Source organism: Neoarius graeffei, chromosome 23 (assembly GCF_027579695.1).
Source record: "Neoarius graeffei isolate fNeoGra1 chromosome 23, fNeoGra1.pri, whole genome shotgun sequence".
Classification (NCBI taxonomy): domain Eukaryota; kingdom Metazoa; phylum Chordata; class Actinopteri; order Siluriformes; family Ariidae; genus Neoarius; species Neoarius graeffei.
The window spans coordinates 3126341-3145629 of NC_083591.1; the positions used below are offsets into that span (position 1 = coordinate 3126341).

General features: G+C 41.5%; 1 protein-coding gene across 1 annotated transcript in view; it reads right to left on the minus strand.

Moving 5' to 3' along the window:
• Nucleotides 1-1451: 1451 nt before the first annotated feature.
• Nucleotides 1452-19289, minus strand: part of cdh10a (cadherin 10, type 2a (T2-cadherin)) — a 42104-nt gene continuing 24266 nt past the window's right edge. The window contains exons 4-10 of the mRNA XM_060905225.1: nucleotides 8682-8849; nucleotides 8255-8442; nucleotides 6246-6499; nucleotides 5198-5549; nucleotides 2519-2627; nucleotides 2152-2403; nucleotides 1452-2020 (exon numbers count right to left, since the gene is read on the minus strand). Coding sequence (XP_060761208.1) covers nucleotides 1527-2020; nucleotides 2152-2403; nucleotides 2519-2627; nucleotides 5198-5549; nucleotides 6246-6499; nucleotides 8255-8442; nucleotides 8682-8849 — 1817 coding nt within the window. The 3' untranslated portion in view covers nucleotides 1452-1526. The remainder of the gene's footprint in view (nucleotides 2021-2151; nucleotides 2404-2518; nucleotides 2628-5197; nucleotides 5550-6245; nucleotides 6500-8254; nucleotides 8443-8681; nucleotides 8850-19289) is intronic.

The following is a 19289-nucleotide window of genomic DNA, read 5'->3' on the forward strand; positions in this document are numbered from 1 at the left end:
CACCTCCATCTGCACTCCCTCCAGAGAGCTCTTGACCAAATGACCATCTCTGATTACTGATGTTTCCTCTGTGTGTGCACAGTTTTGAAGAACCCTTTATATCCAACCTCCTGAAGAGCTTCATTAGCGCCTCGTATTTTCAGCAAAATGATTTCCGCCCACGTTTACAGCATGATGTGTGCTCCATATTCGCCGAGTGGAACTCGACATGTCCTCATCGCTCCTCGTGTTAGTTGTTATGTGATGCGTCACATCACTTTAATCAACATTCTCATTATTGGTCATTATGGTCACTTATTCTGTCACTCAGAAATGAAAGTCGAGAAGATAATGTGACATGTTGCAATGTTGAGTTTGTGTCACTTGTGATTTATTTTTTAATTCCTGCTTTAATTTGTGGGCTGTTAAATGACGCCCTCATGACGGCGCTAAAGAGCGACATTAGTGCTAATGTGGGCTTTTTGTGTTTGTTTGATGTACAAGACTCAAATGTTCCCGTAGTTTATGATCCGTTTGTGAATGACGCTCCAAATACGAGTTAATTCCTGAAATCTTTCCTGTAGGACCTGATTTACTGAGGATCCAAATAATAGGCGCTAATTTGGGGAATAAACAGAGAGCACGGTCATGTGCCGTGTGGGTGTGCTGTGTGGGCGTGCTGTGTGGGATTTACAAAGAATAACTGTGAAGAGTGAAGAAGAAAGTTGCTTAATGATGTCGAGATGTTAATTAATTTATTTCAATGTCATTTCATTATTTTGTTTCAGACTCTTTTTTGTTTGTTTCAACTTATTTTTCTTCTTCAATGTGCAATACTTTGTCAATGAAAATGTTCAAATTAAAGCTCCATGCATGAACCAGACTCAAACGTGTCATCATCATCACCATCATATCTTTCTTAAATTGTGTCTGAATCTTTCCAGATTCTTTAAAACCTGCTTTTATTCACTTAAACCCAAGCACACAAGGGTTAAAGGCCCAAGAGTGACAGCTTGGCAGGACCGGGACTTGAACTCACAACCTTCTGATGATCAGATGAGTGTGAGTGGAAGTAGGTGCTGTGCAAATATTTACAGAACACATCAAGGACAATGATGCATTCATATTTTTTATTAAAATATATTCATAAAAAATATGGATATAAAACACGACAACATTCAGAAACAAGCCTGTGTGTGTTTTCACAGCATTTCTACGACACTGCTGCGTTCGATCTCAGTGATAAAGCCACGGTTTGGCAAAATGACACGAGTAAAACCTTTCGCACAAGCAAATGAATGAAGCTGAGATCAAATGTTCATTTTGTCTTTGTTTTTTTTCTGCTAATGAACAAACAGCATCGACAAAATCACTAAACACTCTTCTCATCAGCACGAAAACCGCCACGAGACCGTGAACAAACAAAAAAAATCTGATTTTTAGCAAAAAAGTGAAAGTCAGTAGACAGAGTGTCAGTAGAAAATCCATCTGGAGCGAGAGTTAACTTGTAGTCCACGATAAACATACGCCGATCTGAGTGGAATCCTTTAGCTCGCCGACGCCGTCTCTTTTGGCATGTACATATCGGCGAGCTTTTTAAACTCCGGCCCCCAGGTGCCGAGGAAGTCGTACTCGTGATCTCCTTCATTCACCGATGACTCCAGCGAGCTCAGAGACTCGGCGATGGAGCCGTTGCCCTCATAAGCGTACGTCGCGAGGGAATCGTAAGGAGGAGCAGAGGGGTCGGTGTCCGTCTCCTTCAGCCTGCTGATGAGGAAGTCTCTGAGGTTGCTACACTCGTTGGCGGGAGAGTACGTGCGGTACGGGAACAGGACGTCCGGGATGATGTCACGCCTCAGTTGGTTGGTTTCCTCCATTGCCTCCGGGTGGCGCAACGCTCCAATGTCGAAGGCCTGCGTGTCCTCTTCGCCTCCGCCCTCATCGTTGTAGCTCACCACGTTGTCCCTGACGTCCTCTTTGGAGATGATCAGAGGTTCTTTGCGTCGCTGCTTCCTCAGGGCCGAGAACAGCACCACGATCACTGCGACAAAAACGATAAGGGAGAAAATGAATCAACGCCTTCTGACCAATTGGATTTGAGAATTGAACAGCACACTGGTGGAAAGGTTTATGAATGTTACATGCATATTCATGGTAATAATTAATGCATACTGAGCAAAATGACGATGCACAGCAGAATGGCCACCAGGGCGGCGGTGCTGAGCCGTGCTGAGAGCAGCAGAGCGTCCACGCTGCACGAGCGCAGGTTCCCCGTGCTGTCGCAGCTGCACACACGTACGGTCAGCGTACTCGTGCTGCTCTGGATTGGATAATCGCTGTCCGAGATCACCACAGGCAGGTAGTACGTGCTCATCTCCTGCCGGTTAAAGCCGCTCCGCTTGGTCAGGATCCTCGCCGTGTTATCTAGAATATTTAAACACTGAGTGATGAATCTCCAGGGTTCCAAGCCCAGGGCCAGGAGGAATAGACAGAAAAAAAAAGCACAATGGTTCATGCATACTGAATTAACCAGACTCACCTTCGTTGTCAAAGATGGTAAAGTTTGGATTCCTGGAGCTTAAAGTGAAGACGAACTTGTGTCCGACAAGAGGCTCGTCCGTGTCAATGGCACTGATAGTTTGGATTAACTGGAAATAAGCACACTTTTGGTCAAAACGCCACTTTTTTAATTATATTTTTGATAAACTGCATTAATATAGATAAAAATAACATTTAAACAAATAAACATGCAGAAAAAATACAGAAAATAAATGTGTGAATGTAAATGTTGTGTCTCCTTCCAGTCACCTTTTTCATGTTTTTTTTTTAATAAATTTTATAGATTATCAGAATATTTATTGCTCTTTATATGTATGTTGCATTTTTTATGCTTTTTTTGCTCAAAATGTATCATTTTTAATCAAATAATCACCAAATAATCAGTCTCAGTAAAGGGGGTGTGGCCTCAGTGCCTGTTAGTCATAGTTAAGGAGGCGTGGCCTCTGTGCATGCCAGTTTAGTAAAGGAGGTGTGGCTATTGTACCTACCAGTCTGTATAAAAAGTAGGCGTGGCCTCTGTGCATGTCAGTTCTCATAAAGAAGGCAGGGTCATTGTACCTGGCAGCCTGTATGAAACGTAGGCGTGGCCTATGTGCATGTCAGTTCAAGTAAAGGAGGTGGGGCCATTGTACCTGCCAGTCTGTATAATAAAGTAGGTGTGGCCTATGTACATGTCAGTTCTCATAAAGAAGGCGGGGCCATTGTAATTGTCAGTCTGTATAAAAAGTAGGTGTGGTGTCTGTGCATGCCAGTTCTCATAAAGAAGGCGTGGCTATTGTAACTGGCAGTATGTATAATAAAGTAGGCATGACCTATGGGAATGCCAGTTCTCATAAAGAAGGTGGGGCCATTGTAATTGGCAGTCTGTATAAAAAGTAGGTGTGGTGTCTGTGGATGTCAGTTCTCATAAAGAAGGCGGGGCTATTGTAACTGGCAGTATGTATAATAAAGTAGGCATAGCCTATGGGAATGTCAGTTCTCATAAAGAAGGCAGGGCCATTCGACCTGCTAGTCTGTATAAAAAAGTAGGCGTGGCCTCTGTGCATGTCAGTTCTCATAAAGAAGGCGTGGCCATTGTAATTGGCAGTCTGTATAAAAAGTAGGTATGATATCTGTGCATGTCAGTTCTCATAAAGAAGGCGGGGCTATTGTAACTGGCAGTCTGTATAATAAAGTAGGCGTGGCCTATATGCATGTCAGTTCTCATAAAGAAGGCGTGGCCATTGTAATTGGCAGTCTGTATAAAAAGTAGGTGTGGTATCTGTGCATGCCAGTTCTCATAAAGAAGGCGGGACTTTTGTAACTGGCAGTCTGTATAATAAAGTAGGTGTGACCTATGGGAATGCCAGTTCTCATAAAGAAGGTGGGGCCATTGTAATTGGCAGTCTGTATAAAAAGTAGGTGTGGTGTCTGTGGATGTCAGTTCTCATAAAGAAGGTGGGGCTATTGTAATTGGCAGTCTGTATAAAAAGTAGGTGTGGTGTCTGTGGATGTCAGTTCTCATAAAGAAGGCGTGGCCATTGTAATTGGCAGTCTGTATAAAAAGTAGGTGTGGTATCTGTGCATGCCAGTTCTCATAAAGAAGGTGGGGCCATTGTAATTGGCAGTCTGTATAAAAAGTAGGTGTGGTGTCTGTGGATGTCAGTTCTCATAAAGAAGGCGTGGCCATTGTAATTGGCAGTCTGTATAAAAAGTAGGTGTGGTATCTGTGCATGCCAGTTCTCATAAAGAAGGCAGGACTTTTGTAACTGGCAGTCTGTATAATAAAGTAGGCGTGACCTATGGGAATGCCAGTTCTCATAAAGAAGGTGGGGCCATTGTGATTGGCAGTCTGTATAAAAAGTAGGTGTGGTGTCTGTGGATGTCAGTTCTCATAAAGAAGGCGGGGCTATTGTAACTGGCAGTATGTATAATAAAGTAGGCATGGCCTATGGGAATGTCAGTTCTCATAAAGAAGGTGGGGCCATTCTACCTGCCAGTCTGTATAATAAAGTAGGTGTGGCCTCTGTGCATGTCAGTTCTCATAAAGAAGGTGGGGCCATTGTAACTGGCAGTCTGTATATAAAGTAGGCGTGGCCTCTGTGCATGTCAGTTCTAGTAAAGGAGGTCGGGCCTTATTACCTGCCAGTCTGTATAAAAAGTAGGCGTGGCCTATGTGCATCTCAGTTCTTGTAAGTGAGGTGTGACTATTGTACCTGCCAGCCTCTGGAAAAAGTAGATATGGCATCTGTTCTTGTCAATCATAGTGAAGGAGGTGTGGCCTCCGTATTGTGGGTCCAGTGAAGGAGGTGTGGCCTCTGTGTGTGTTTTAGTCATTTTGAAGGACTTGTGGCCTTAAAATATATATATTAAAAGGAGGTGTGGCCTGTGAGCCTGTCAGTCATAGTGAAGAAGGCGTGGTCTTAGCACCTGACAGTCAGAGTAAAAATAAGGCATGTTTTCTGTCCTTGTCAGTCATGTTGAAGTAGGCGTGGCCTCTGTGTCCCTCAGTGACAGTTAAGGATGTGTTTAATAAACTCTATTACTTTGTGCTGGATTTATATTTACACTTCTCTCAGAATCATGAACCAATATTAACTTTTTTCTATCATTATAGTGTGTTTGGTCCTCTGTAACAAAAATGTAAAAACGCATTTAACAAAAACAAAATGGCGGATACCTGCCCAGCTCTGACATTTTCACACACGAATGTCTCATAAAACATGGCGAACTCGGGTGCATTATCGTTCACATCCAGCACCTTGATCAAGACGGGAACACGGCTTCTCTGACGAGGATTATCTGAAAAGATGGCAACAGAGTCTAGATTGTGAGGGAAAAAAAAACAACTGCTCACGATGTAAATGTTCTCTCTTTTCCCGAGAGTGGTCTTACTTATTTCGCTGGCGAGCACGGAGATGTTGTGCCACTTGGACACCTCTCTGTCGAGAGACTTCAGGGTTGTAATAGAGCCATTTCTAGGGTCGATGTGGAAGAGTCTGTCAGGATCAGTGTGCTCGTCTATTGCGAACCTGTGAACAATAATTTGGCTGAAATTACTATGGTGTCTGCCTCATGCTTTTATATTTAATGCAGGAGTATTGATGTGATAATGGAAGCCTTTTCAGTACGCAGCTCGGCGATGGACTCCGACTCACTTTACTTCTTTAAACGCCATGTGTGGAACCAGAACTATAAAAAAGAATTTTTTATTTATTTTTATTTTTATTTTTTTTATCGAAATCATATACTAAGAACAAAATGTGCATTTTCAACTATTAATCATTCTTAATTCGTAAAGAAGTATGTTGTTCTTCCTGGAGTATCTAGAGTGTCGAGCTCATGTTAGATTTTTAAATTGTAAACATGAAATTGAGGTTTTAATCATAAATTCTTGCAACTGAAAGTTACAGCTTTATCTCTGACTCTGACAAAGTGATGACACTGGAGTCTCTTTCCATAAATATGCATCATAAATAAACACCTCCTTAAAAAAAAAAAAAAAACAACTTCACCATTTGAGTGATTAAAGACACATTATTAGTGGAGCGTCTGCAGTCCAAGCCCCTATGAATGAGCCGTTACCATGGAAACAGTAACATATTAGAAGAAGGGCATTAATATAAAGCTGTGATTAATAGAGAATTCATTCACATTGCTGTGGAATAATCCTGTGGAACCCACTCAGATCAGATCCCCTACAGTGTGCAGTGTATGATGTGCCTTACTGAACAGGGTAGTCGCTTGCGTCAGGATCCCAGGCTGTAACCGTCCCGATGATGCTTCCCTTTGGCGTGTCCTCGTTGACCTCGATAATGAAATGTGGCCGGCTGAACACCGGTGGCTCGTCCACGTCCTTTGCCGACACTTTAACGACAGCCGTGTCAGAGAACGGACCCAGATGGAGGAACCCGGGGTCAGTGTGTGTGTTACTCACTTCCACTTTGATGGTATACACACGCCTGCTCTCATAATCCAGTTTCTTAAAGGAAAAAAAAAAGAGTGATTAGAAATTCAAATGCTGCATTAATTAAAAAAAAAGAAAATATGTCTATTTTATGACCAGATACAGTCTAGATCTCAGTTAAAGATAACATTAAAGTGCATATCACGGGTAAATTCAGGAGCAAGATCAATGTAATTCTCCTATTTTATATTAAACTTTGGTCAAATATCTGTAACATTCTGCATTCTCTGCAATTTTTTTTACCTTGCGCAATACCAGAAAAATTCAGTTGAAATCAGGCCATTTGAGGCGAATTGGTCCGCCTCTGAAAAAACTTGGCATTTGGATTTCCTGGGAAACATTGATTTTCGTGACGTTGCGTGCGGGACGCCTCCCTCTGAATCCTACGTCAGCGCTGGTTTGTTTATGAGAAAACGACCTGGTGGTTTTCTGCAAATTTCTTCAACGTTATCACGTAATTATTAAAATGGTTAACAGATGTATTGTAGGAGGGTGTAGCAACACCAATCTTGATGGGATTAGTACTCATCGTTTCCCAAAAGACCGGACAATGAGAGAGAAATGGGAGCGCTTGGTCTACACAGGCTGTGCACTGAAACCGTGCAAAGCTCGCGCAGCCTGCTGGCGCTTCCGCAGGTGACGTCACAAATCTGGCTCCAGACTCCCTTGGGATTTTTCCAGACACGTTTTGTTATTTTATTTTTTTCTGCTGTAGACAGATGGCCTTGTGCAAAATTACCCTTCTGGATGAGTGTGTAAAGGGATATACTTTCATATAAAAAAAAAACACAAAATTGGTCCAGAATATGCACTTAAGGTCATTCTGATCGGTCATCTCTTCTCTGGTGTTGTTTAATTCTCTATAACAGCAGCTCTGACAGTAGTGCAGTGCAGCTGCAAATTACAGGTTTATACTTTATTAATGTACTCGCTCTAATTAATACATTATCGTTTCTATAGTAACAGCTCATTCACAGGATCTGGTAGAGCAGACGCTGCACGTAATTTAAGCCTAAATTAAAAAAAAAAAAGAAAAAAATGCATTGAAGAAAAAGGTTTACTCGTTGCTCTCGTGAAGCGTTCTCTAAAGAGATGTTTATTTTGTCTTATTGTATGTTTATAGCTGCTATAATGTAAGTGCTTACAGGAACTGACTTGTTTCACAAATGTTCCAACATTAATTGTAACTATAAATATCTCATCTCATCTCATTATCTCTAGCCGCTTTATCCTTCTACAGGGTCGCAGGCAAGCTGGAGCCTATCCCAGCTGACTACGGGCGAAAGGCGGGGTACACCCTGGACAAGTCGCCAGGTCATCACAGGGCTGACACATAGACACAGACAAACATTTTCAGAATGTGCTATGATAGGAAAAATTAAATAAAAGATAGATAGATAGATAGATAGATAGATAGATAGATAGATAGATAGATAGATAGATAGATAGATAGATAGATAGATAGATAGCTCTGTTTTTTTTTTATTGCCATTACACCATCACATCACTCTGTTGTTATTTATTTATTTATTTATTTAATTAATTTCATACCAGCATAATATAAGAGTGGTTTATTCCTTATATAAAGTCTGTATCAGTCTGGGGTGGTGGGAAATTCTTTCTTTCTTTCTTTCTTTCTTTCTTTCTTTCTAACATTAGTGTTGAATAGCTCTTGTATTTAACTTTTTCATATTTTTCCCCCTCACACCAAACTAACAGTATCGCATATTGATTGAAAATCCTCTCAGACTCAGGTCTTAACAGCTTTACCTTTTTGACAATGATTATTCCTTCTTGAGTTATCTCATCAGTAATGATGTCGAGTGAGTCCTTCCCATCTCCTTCGATGATCCTGTACTTCATCTCAGCATACTCTCCCTCATCCCCGTCATTGGCTTTAATTCGACCCACTGTGGAGCCAATTTCCGCCGACTCATAAGTGCTCAAATGATAGGAGCCTAAATTATATGAAAGGTGCAATTAGTTTCATGTGTAATAGTGAGCTTGATAACACCATAAAAATTATGAGATGAAGTTATATGACCTGGATCTAAAATAGTAAGGACAAGACTATTATTCAAAAAGGATGACGTTTTCATTGTCAATTTTGTTAATTTGTGAGCGAATTGAGTTAAGTGTGTGCCGCTGATAAGTAAGTCCATGCACTTGAAATATTAATAATATGCCAGTGTCTTACTGTAGGCAAAGCGCGGCGGGCTGTCATTAACGTCTGTAAGGGTCACATTGACCACAGTGGTTCCAGACAGACCCCCCATCTGTCCTGCCATGTCTTTGGCCTGAATAACCACCTGGTAGTCTTTCCGTACCTCCCGGTCCATGTTGGACAGGGCTATTCTCACAATTCCTGCACAACGCAACACACACAGTTTGTGATTTTTATGATGCAGCCATGTTGTATTCAGATTGCTCTGAGAAACACCAAAGACAGCATTCACAACCCTCTCACAATTGGTATAAAAGTCAGACAACAAACTTAGAAGCAACATCTGCTCCCGTGTCTGGGGACTTCACTTTCCTTCCACAGATATGGGAGTTGGCTCACACTTCCAAAACTAAGATCAGTGTTGACATTTGCCATAAATGGAGTCTGGAATCTGGAGCCACTCTTTTGGGTAACCTGGAGTACATCACCACCATCACAGGAACTTCACTGGTTTTAAACATCCACGTTCTGTCTTGTTTCACTTCCACCAATTCTATTTTATTCTCCTTATCTACTAGCACTTACCAGAGGGCCTGCCCCCCACTGTAACCTGAGCTGTATAGGTGAGAGGCCAAGGGCTACAGAAGCGGAGATCAGCGCTGCCCAATGTGCCTTAACTGCTTGGTTAGTACTGGGACGGGAGACTGCCTGGGAAGACTAGGGCATGGCGCAGGAAGGACTTTAGACCTACATGTGTTTGGGTCACTATTACTTGTGGTCAGATCTGGAAGTCCAGCAGGTTGTTTTCCAGCACTCTCCTCCTATATGGACTAGGCATGTTTTTTTTTCTTTCTTTCAATTCTTGCGAACTGCATACGCTTCTCAGTGAATGCATGTGAGGTTTTGTTTGTTTCGACTGATCATGATTCTGAAACCTTCCATTACCTCCAGGACTACCTCAGTTCACACTTTTGAAATTTTTCTACAATCTTTTTCAGTTCCTGGAACTACAAATCCATCTATACAGTATCTGGTGGCCCAGAAAAGCCTGAAATATATGTTAAAGCCTTGTTTGATTAATCTAGTGGTCAGAACCCTGAGCCTTCTATCACCACTTGAACTATCTTGGTTTTAAGCATCTACATTCTGTCTAGTTCTACAATCTATCATTGATATTTTAATTAAGATTCCTTCCTTTGGATGTGATAACCATATCTATGATCAAGTCTATTATCCTCTCCTTACTTATCATTGCACAACTCTGCCAACTCTTGAAGCTTCTCAATGAATCCCCCTAGGTTTTGTCTGATATGGTGCATAATAATAATAATAATAATAATAATAATAATAATAATAATAATAATAATAATAATAATAAATAACATTTTTTATTGAGGTTTACACTTAAATATCATAGTGATAATATACATATGGCCCTCAAACTTAACAAAGCAAACATAATATGTATATAAAACCTACAAATAACATAAAATACTTTTGAGGGCTAAAACTTACAAACTACAACCCCGATTCCAAAAAAGTTGGGACAAAGTAGAAATTGTAAATAAAAATGGAATGCAATGATGTGGAAGTTTCAAAATTCCATATTTTATTCAGAATAGAACATAGATGGCATATCAAATGTTTAAACTGAGAAAATGTATCATTTAAAGAGAAAAATTAGGTGATTTTAAATTTCATGACAACAACACATCTCAAAAAAGTTGGGACAAGGCCATGTTTACCACTGTGAGACATCCCCTTTTCTCTTTACAACAGTCTGTAAACGTCTGGGGACTGAGGAGACAAGTTGCTCAAGTTTAGGGATAGGAATGTTAACCCATTCTTGTCTAATGTAGGATTCTAGTTGCTCAACTGTCTTAGGTCTTTTTTGTCGTATCTTTCGTTTTATGATGTGCCAAATGTTTTCTATGGGTGAAAGATCTGGACTGCAGGCTGGCCAGTTCAGTACCCGGACCCTTCTTCTACGCAGCCATGATGCTGTAATTGATGCAGTATGTGGTTTGGCATTGTCATGTTGGAAAATGCAAGGTCTTCCCTGAAAGAGACGTTGTCTGGATGGGAGCATATGTTGCTCTAGAACCTGGATATACCTTTCAGCATTGATGGTGTCTTTCCAGATGTGTAAGCTGCCCATGCCACACGCACTAATGCAACCCCATACCATCAGAGATGCAGGCTTCTGAACTGAGCGCTGATAACAACTCGGGTCGTCCTTCTCCTCTTTAGTCCGAATGACACGGCGTCCCTGATTTCCATAAAGAACTTCAAATTTTGATTCGTCTGACCACAGAACAGTTTTCCACTTTGCCACAGTCCATTTTAAATGAGCCTTGGCCCAGAGAAGACGTCTGCGCTTCTGGATCATGTTTAGATACGGCTTCTTCTTTGAACTATAGAGTTTTAGCTGGCAACGGCGGATGGCACGGTGAATTGTGTTCACAGATAATGTTCTCTGGAAATATTCCTGAGCCCATTTTGTGATTTCCAATACAGAAGCATGCCTGTATGTGATGCAGTGCCATCTAAGGGCCCGAAGATCACGGGCACCCAGTATGGTTTTCCGGCCTTGACCCTTACGCACAGAGATTCTTCCAGATTCTCTGAATCTTTTGATGATATTATGCACTGTAGATGATGATATGTTCAAACTCTTTACAATTTTACACTGTCGAACTCCTTTCTGATATTGCTCCACTATTTGTCGGCGCAGAATTAGGGGGATTGGTGATCCTCTTCCCATCTTTACTTCTGAGAGCCACTGCCACTCCAAGATGCTCTTTTTATACCCAGTCATGTTAATGACCTATTGCCAGTTATTCTAATGAGTTGCAATTTGGTCCTCTAGCTGTTCCTTTTTTGTACCTTTAACTTTTCCAGCCTCTTATTGCCCCTGTCCCAACTTTTTTGAGATGCGTTGCTGTCATGAAATTTCAAATGAGCCAATATTTGGCATGAAATTTCAAAATGTCTCACTTTCAACATTTGATATGTTGTCTATGTTCTATTGTGAATACAATATCAGTTTTTGAGATTTGTAAATTATTGCATTCCGTTTTTATTTACAATTTGTACTTTGTCCCAACTTTTTTGGAATTGGGGTTGTACTAAATCCCTTTAACCTACTGTAATACTAAAACTAGAAAGTGACCTGCAGGTTTTCAGATCCAGTGAAAGACTAATCCATAATTTTGCTGCACTAAATGCAAAATTGTGCAGCCCAAAACTATGCTTAACTTTAGGTAAAATTAAATTATGATGACTATTTCTATTATCTCTTTCATGAATTTCACAAAAAAATGTAAACTTATTTCTAATATATTGCGTAGCCAGTCCATTAAATGCTCTGAAGACTAATTTTAGCTGAGAATGTACAACTCTGTCTTGAAACTCCATAATGTTGAGTTCTTTTAGAAGTGGTTGTGAATGGGCATCCCACTTAGCGTCCATAATTATTCTGGCCGCTCGCTTTTGAAGTTTTACCATCTTGGTTGTATGCGATGCGGTGACATTTCCCCAGATGGAACATCCATAGTCCATCACGGGCAAGACTAACGCATTAAAAAATGCCAGTCTCGCTGATCGTGCCAGGAATTTTTTTGTCTGTTTTAACAAAGCCAGTCTTTTTGAAACTTTTTTGCATGTTTTATCGATGTGTGTTTCCCAGGAGAGGTTACTGTCAATGTACAGTCCTAGAAGCTTTGCACATTTAACAGTTTCTATAGGCTTATCCTCGATGGTTATTACCAGACTTTGATGTTCCCTTTCTAGTTTCAACATATTCTGTTTGCTACAGACCAGCATTGTTTTAGTCTTGTCCAAGTTAAGTGCCATCATATTATCCCTTGCCCATTTATTGATGTGGTTGAACCCCTCCTGTAACGTAGCTCTCACCTCCTGATGCCACTTGAGTCGTATCATCAGCATAAATGCAGAGATTACCTTGATTTACATGCAGAGGGAGATCGTTAATGAAAACGATAAAAAGAAGAGGTCCTAGGATTGAACCTTGTGGTACTCCAGAGGTCACTGGAAAGGAGCTTGATAACTCACTTCCAATCGAGACTTTTTGCGTCCAATTCTCAAGATATGATTTGAACCAGAGAATTGCTGTTTCAGACAGTTGATAAACCTCAAGCTTTTTCAGTAACACATCATGGTCCAGGGCGGCACAGTGGCGTAGTGGTTAGTGCTGTCACCTCACAGCAAGAAGGTCTGGGTTCGAGCCCCGTGGCCGGCGAGGGCCTTTCTGTGCGGAGTTTGCATGTTCTCCCCGTGTCCGTGTGGGTTTCCTCCGGGTGCTCCGGTTTCCCCCACAGTCCAAAGACATGCAGGTTAGGTTAACTGGTGACTCTAAATTGGCCGTAGGTGTGAATGTGAGTGTGAACGGTTGTCTGTGTCTATGTGTCAGCCCTGTGATGACCTGGCGACTTGTCCAGGGTGTACCCCGCCTTTCGCCTGTAGTCAGCTGGGATAGGCTCCAGCTCGCCTGTGACCCTGTAGAACAGGATAAAGTGGCTACAGATAATGAGATGAGATGAGACATCATGGTCCACAAGATCAAAAGCTTTCCAATAGTCGATTAGGGTGAGACCAGTTATCATTCTGTTGTCCATATTAATGAGCAGGTCATCTACAAGCTCTATAAGTGCAGTCTCGCAAGAATGATATGGTCTAAAGCCCGATTGTTTCTTGAAGATTAGACCATGCTTATTTAAAAACTCATACAGTGAAACATGAACATGGCGCTCTAGTATCTTTGCCATCACTGGCAGGATGCTGATCGGTCTATAGTTTCTGACTTCAAGATAATCCCCAGCTTTGAAGACTGGTATCACCTTGCCTATTTTCCATGCATTCGGGAAAATACTTCGAGAGAGGGATAGATTGATGATCTTCGTTAGTGGGTGTATGATTGCTGGAGTAGCTGCCTTCAGTAAGCGTGCACTTATCTCGTCGAGACCGGTGGCTTTCGATGTCTGCAAGTGACTCAGATATTTTGCTACAAAGGATTCTGTTATTTCCGGTATAGTAAAGGTAGTAGCAGAGGGAAGCCATGAGTTAACAAACTTTCTTAGCTCCTTCAGGTCTAATTCACCTCTACCTTCAGGTTTATGTTTTGAAGCAACGGAAACGAAGAATTGGTTAAAAGCCTCTGAGATCTCTTCAGGATTTCAACTGATGCCACCATTGTTCTTAATAAATGACATTGATGGCTTTGTTAATGAACCAAGGGCTTGTTTGAGATGTTTCCAAAACTCCTTTGTACTCTGACTATTCTGGAGAGACTCTTGGAAATAATTGCCTTTAGCATTTCTAATCAGTTGGAATGTTACGTTACGATGAGTTTTGTAAGCTTGCCAGTCAACTTGATTACGGTATCTGTTTGGCGAGCTTTTGCTAATAACTTATCTCGACAAGTAATAGCACTATAGATATCTGGTGTCATCCATGGAGACTGGGTTTTTCTTTTTACTCGGCTAGTGACCTTCTTCACATGGGAATTAACCACATCAAGAAAGGTCTTACTAAAGAATAGTAATGCATCATTTGGATCATCAAACATGTCCAAGACATTCCATGGAGCCTTTTCAAAATCACTCTGGAATGAAAATTTGTCAAAATTCTTCCAGCGTCGGTACGAAATTATGTGCCCCTTTTGCTGTCGGTTTTGTTTCTGATATTTCCAGACAACACATACAGGGAGATGATCTGATAGTCCAATGTTACAAACTTGTCTCATGTAAACATGGTGAGGACGATTAGACCACACATGATCTAGACAGGTGTTGCTAGAGGGACGGGTAACTTCCTGTTTGAGCTGACTTAGACCAAGACTTGACATCGATTTTATCAACCGGTGATTGGCGTTTTGACCATCAAGGGTGTTGATATTAAAATCACCAAGAATGAGAAGTTCTTTATCCGTTACATACAGTTTTTCAAATGATTCTTCTATCTCTCTGTCTAATGGCCCTTTTCCACTACCCTTTTTCAGCTCGCTTCAGCTCACTTCAGCCCGACACGGCTCGCGTTTCGACTACCAAAAACCAGCACGACTCAGCTCGTTTCAGCCCTGCTTAGCCCCTAAAACTCGCACCGTTTTGGAGTGGGGCTGAAGCGAGCCAAGCCGTGCCGAGTGAGGCTGGGGGTGTGAGCAGACACTCCCCTGTGCACTGATTGGTGAGGAGGAGTGTCCTCACATGCCCACACACGCCCCGCGAGCGCGCTGGGATCTGTAAACACCGCAAACCCGGAAGAATAATAATTACGAATTACGAGAATTTATGAAGCCTTATGCGCCTCGCCTCATCTATACGCTCTTGCCAGTATCTGTTGGCGGTGTCGGTGACAACAAGCCACAGCACCAAGACCAGCAACACTAACGACTCCATGTCCTCCATGTTTATTGTTTACTATTCGGGTCGTGAGACTACCACTTAAAAGCTCACTGAATCAGTGACATACAGAGCATCGTGGACAAGTTCGCGGAGCACAAGGCTCGTCGTATGCCCTTCGAATAATGCGCGCAGTAGGCTATTGATGTTTTATTATGAGCCATGTACAGTATGTCACCTAATGTTTTTTTGTTTCTGAGTTACATGTTCGTTTGAAGGACTTAATGTACAAAATAACATAGTTGCACCCCGTAGTGTTGAAATTGGTAAACACAGTGCATTCAGTGAGGTTTGCACCGCCCTCCTTTTATTTCTGACTCTTCCTGTCACCGTTGCAACCTCTGAGCGCTCATTCGTATGCCCTTCAAATAATGTGCGCAGTATAGGCTATTGATGTTTTATTATGAGCCATGTACAGTATCCTAATGTTTTTTGTTTCTGAGTTACATGTTCGTTTGAAGGACTTGATGTACTAAATAACATAGTTGCACCCGGTAGTGTTGAAATTGGTAAACACCGCAGTTGCGGACATTTTGTAGCCTAAAATGATGTTATGATAAGCTTTAATAAAGGGCCCGGTCATTTGCCCCGCCCCCGGCCCGGCTCTGACTTGTTCCGCCACTGTCACTGATGTCACTGTTTGCGCTGCTTAACGACATCACGTGACGTCCACCCACTTTCGCTAACTCCACCCAATGTGTCCACCCACTTCCAGCCAGCACGGTTCAGCGCGGTTGTAGTCGAAATGCAACTCCAACAGCCCCGCTCAGCTCGACTCAGCTCGACTCAGCACGGCACGGCTCAGCCGCGTTTGTAGTGGAAAAGCGGCATAAGTCAGCAGATGATTCAGGTCTATATACGCCGACAAGAAAAAGAGGACAATTGGACTTGTAGGGCAGTAGTCTCACACAAAGCATTTCTAGATCTTTTGATTCAAATTCCCATGCTCTAGTGTAATTAATGTCCTTAAAGATGTACATAAGGACACCACCACCTAATTTATCAGTCCTGTCCCGCCGCTCCATATTATAGCTTGGAATGTGAAATTCATAATCAGATATTGTGTCATTAAACCACGTTTCTGTGATGATCAGCACATCAAGGGTACCAGTCATCGTAATGTCCCTAATTTCTTCATAATATTTCTTATTATTATAGCTTCGCACATTCCAGTGACAGACTCTGAGTCCCCTCGAAGGAAGCTTGATGTTATAGCTAGGACCTGGATTTAGCTGTACGTCGTTCGAGAGGTGTACCAACATCAAGGATAATAAGGCATGATGTGACAGGACCAGACTTGCTCTTATGTAGTAAGATGGAGAAATGTCTGTTTGGGGAAGTTTACTCTTACTTTGAGCCCTGCCCTGAAGTTTGGGAAAAATCTCTTGCTCTGATAACTGGTGACTCACCGTCAGGTTATGAAGAGCTCCCACCTGTGAACCGTTGTTCAAGTGCACAAATATTCCAATCCAAACAAAAGTAAACAGGATCAACACAATCACACGCCTCTGGATTCGCTCAAGTAGAGAAGACATAGCACACTCCCAGTTCTTCACCGTTATTTTCACAGTTGTATAAGATTCTGAATGTTTTTGTTTGTTAATAATTAATAAAGTTTTCAGGAGAAGGCAAAATAAGTTTTAGAAGCAGGGCACCGCCATGTTGAATCTTCCAACTGCCGTTCTCCGGTGTCGCTGTGTACACTCTCCTGGTTTGGATTGATCCAGTCATCATGGACATAACTGCTTCTACTTTGATTAAAACCGTCTGCATTTACTCGAGACCCTCTTTCAGTTCTGGGTATTTCATACATACAGTGCTGAGCGTAAATGAGTGCACCCCCTTTGAAAAGTAACATTTTAAACAATATCTCAAGGAACACAAACAATTTCCAAAATGTTGAAAAGACAAAGTTTAACATAGCATCTGTTTAACTTATAACGTGAAAGTAAGGTTAATAATCTAAACTTAGATTACACATTTTTCAGTTTTACTCAAATTAGGGTGGTGCAAAAATGAGTACACCCCACAACAAAACACTACTCCATCTAGTACTTTGTATGGCCTCCATGATTTTTAATGACTGCACCAAGCCTTCTCGACATGGAATGAACAAGTTGGCGACATTTTGCAACATCAATCTTTTTTCCATTCTTCAACAATGACCTCTTTTAGTGACTGGATGCTGGATGGAGAGCGATGCTCAACTCGTCTCTTCAGAATTCCCCATAGGTGTTCGATTGGGTTCAGATCAGGAGACATACTTGGCCACTGAATCACTTTCACCCTGTTCTTCTTCAGAAATCCAACAGTGGCCTTAGATGTGTGTTTAGTCATGTTGGAAAAGTGCAAGATGACCAAGGGCACGGAGTAATGGTAGCATTTTCTCTTTCAGTATAGAGCAATACATCTGTGAATTCATGATGCCATCAATGAAATGCAGCTCCCCGACACCAGCAGCACTCATGCAGCCCCACATAAGGACACTGCCACCACCATGTTTCACTGTAGGCACCAGGCATTTTTCTTTGTATTCCTCACCTTTACAATGCCATACAGTTTTGAAGCCATCAGTTCCAAAAACGTTTATCTTGGTCTCATCACTCCAGAGTATAGAGTCCCAGTAGTCTTCATCTTTGTCAGCATGGGCCCTGGCAAACTCTAGGCGGGCTTTTTTGTGCCTGGGCTTTAGGAGAGGCTTCTTTCGTGGACGGCATCCGTGCATGCCATTCCTCTGCAGTGTACGCCGTATTGTGTCACGGGAAATAGTCACCCCAGTTTGGCTTTCTACTTCTTTAGATAACTGCAGTGAACTTGCATGCCAATTTTCTTCAACTCTTCTCATCAGAAGACGCTCCTGTCGAGGTGTTAACTTCCGTGGATGACCTTGACACCTCTGTGAGCTGGTTGCAGTTCCATCTTTCTTACATTTTTGTACAACTTTTGCTACAGTATTCTGACTGATAACTAAAGCTTTGCTGATCTTCTTGTAACCTTCACCTTTGTGGTGTAAAGAAATTATTTTCTTTGGGGAATTCTGAAGAGACAAATTGAGCATCACTCTCCATCCAGCATCCAGTCACTAAAAGAGGTCGTTGTTGAAGAACTGAAAAAGATTGATGTTGCAAAATGTCGCCAACTTGTTCATTCCATGCCTAGAAGACTTGGTGCTGTCATTAAAAATCATGGAGGCCATACAAAGTACTAGATGTAGTAGTTTTTGTTGTGGGGTGTACTCATTTTTGCACCACCCTAATTTGAGTAAAACTGAAAAATGTGTAATCTAAGTTTAGATTATTAACCTTACTTTCACGTTATAAGTTAAACAGATGTTATATTAAACTTTGTCTTTTCAACATTTTGGAAATTGTTTGTGTTCATTGAGATATTGTTTAAAATGTTACTTTTCAAAGGGGGTGCACTCATTTACGCTCAGCACTGTATATGTCCAGATCTGGTAGCCAGGAAGATGCTTAGTATGCTTTGCTGTTTCTGATTTTAGACTTGTCCAAACAAGGTTTTTGTGTAGGTTCTCTGCCAAGTTGGTTCTGCCTCTTGTGTACATTAAAGCCTTGTTGATTGATCTCGGTATGACAGCCCGGAGTGCTCCATTACTACTGGGACTAACTTGGCTTTAAACATCGACATCCTCTCTAGTTTCTCATTTAATCAACCATTTTGAGGTTCCTTCCTAACAGTGTTCAGTCAATTGGGATAACTACATCTATCAGCAAAGCTATCATTGTTCTTCACTACTCACTGAATGCACCTTGGGATTTGTTTCATATTGTGCTGCTCTGTTTTGAATGATCTAGTCATCATGATCCTGAATAATCTTATTATCAATAGCCCTACCTTTGTTATAATCTCATGCATTTACTCTGGTTCCTTTTTCATTTCCTGCTGCTGTGTATCTCTGTAGACCTAGTAGTCCAACAGAGTCTTTTCCACTTCCGCTAGTGGCTTTTATGTAGATTTGGATTAATTGCAGAGGATGTTGTATCCACCTAGCCTCATTATTGGTGTACCCAAATACTGTGGTATATCTGAGTTTTTATTTTCCACATTATTTTTCAGACAACTTGTGTGCACTCATCCATACAATTATTGCACTGTAACACCAAATATTGCTGTAAATACCATGAAGTTAATATGCAAATGACACACCAGCCATACAGATGTACCACATAAATGAAAATTAAATGCTAAATCATTTTCTTGT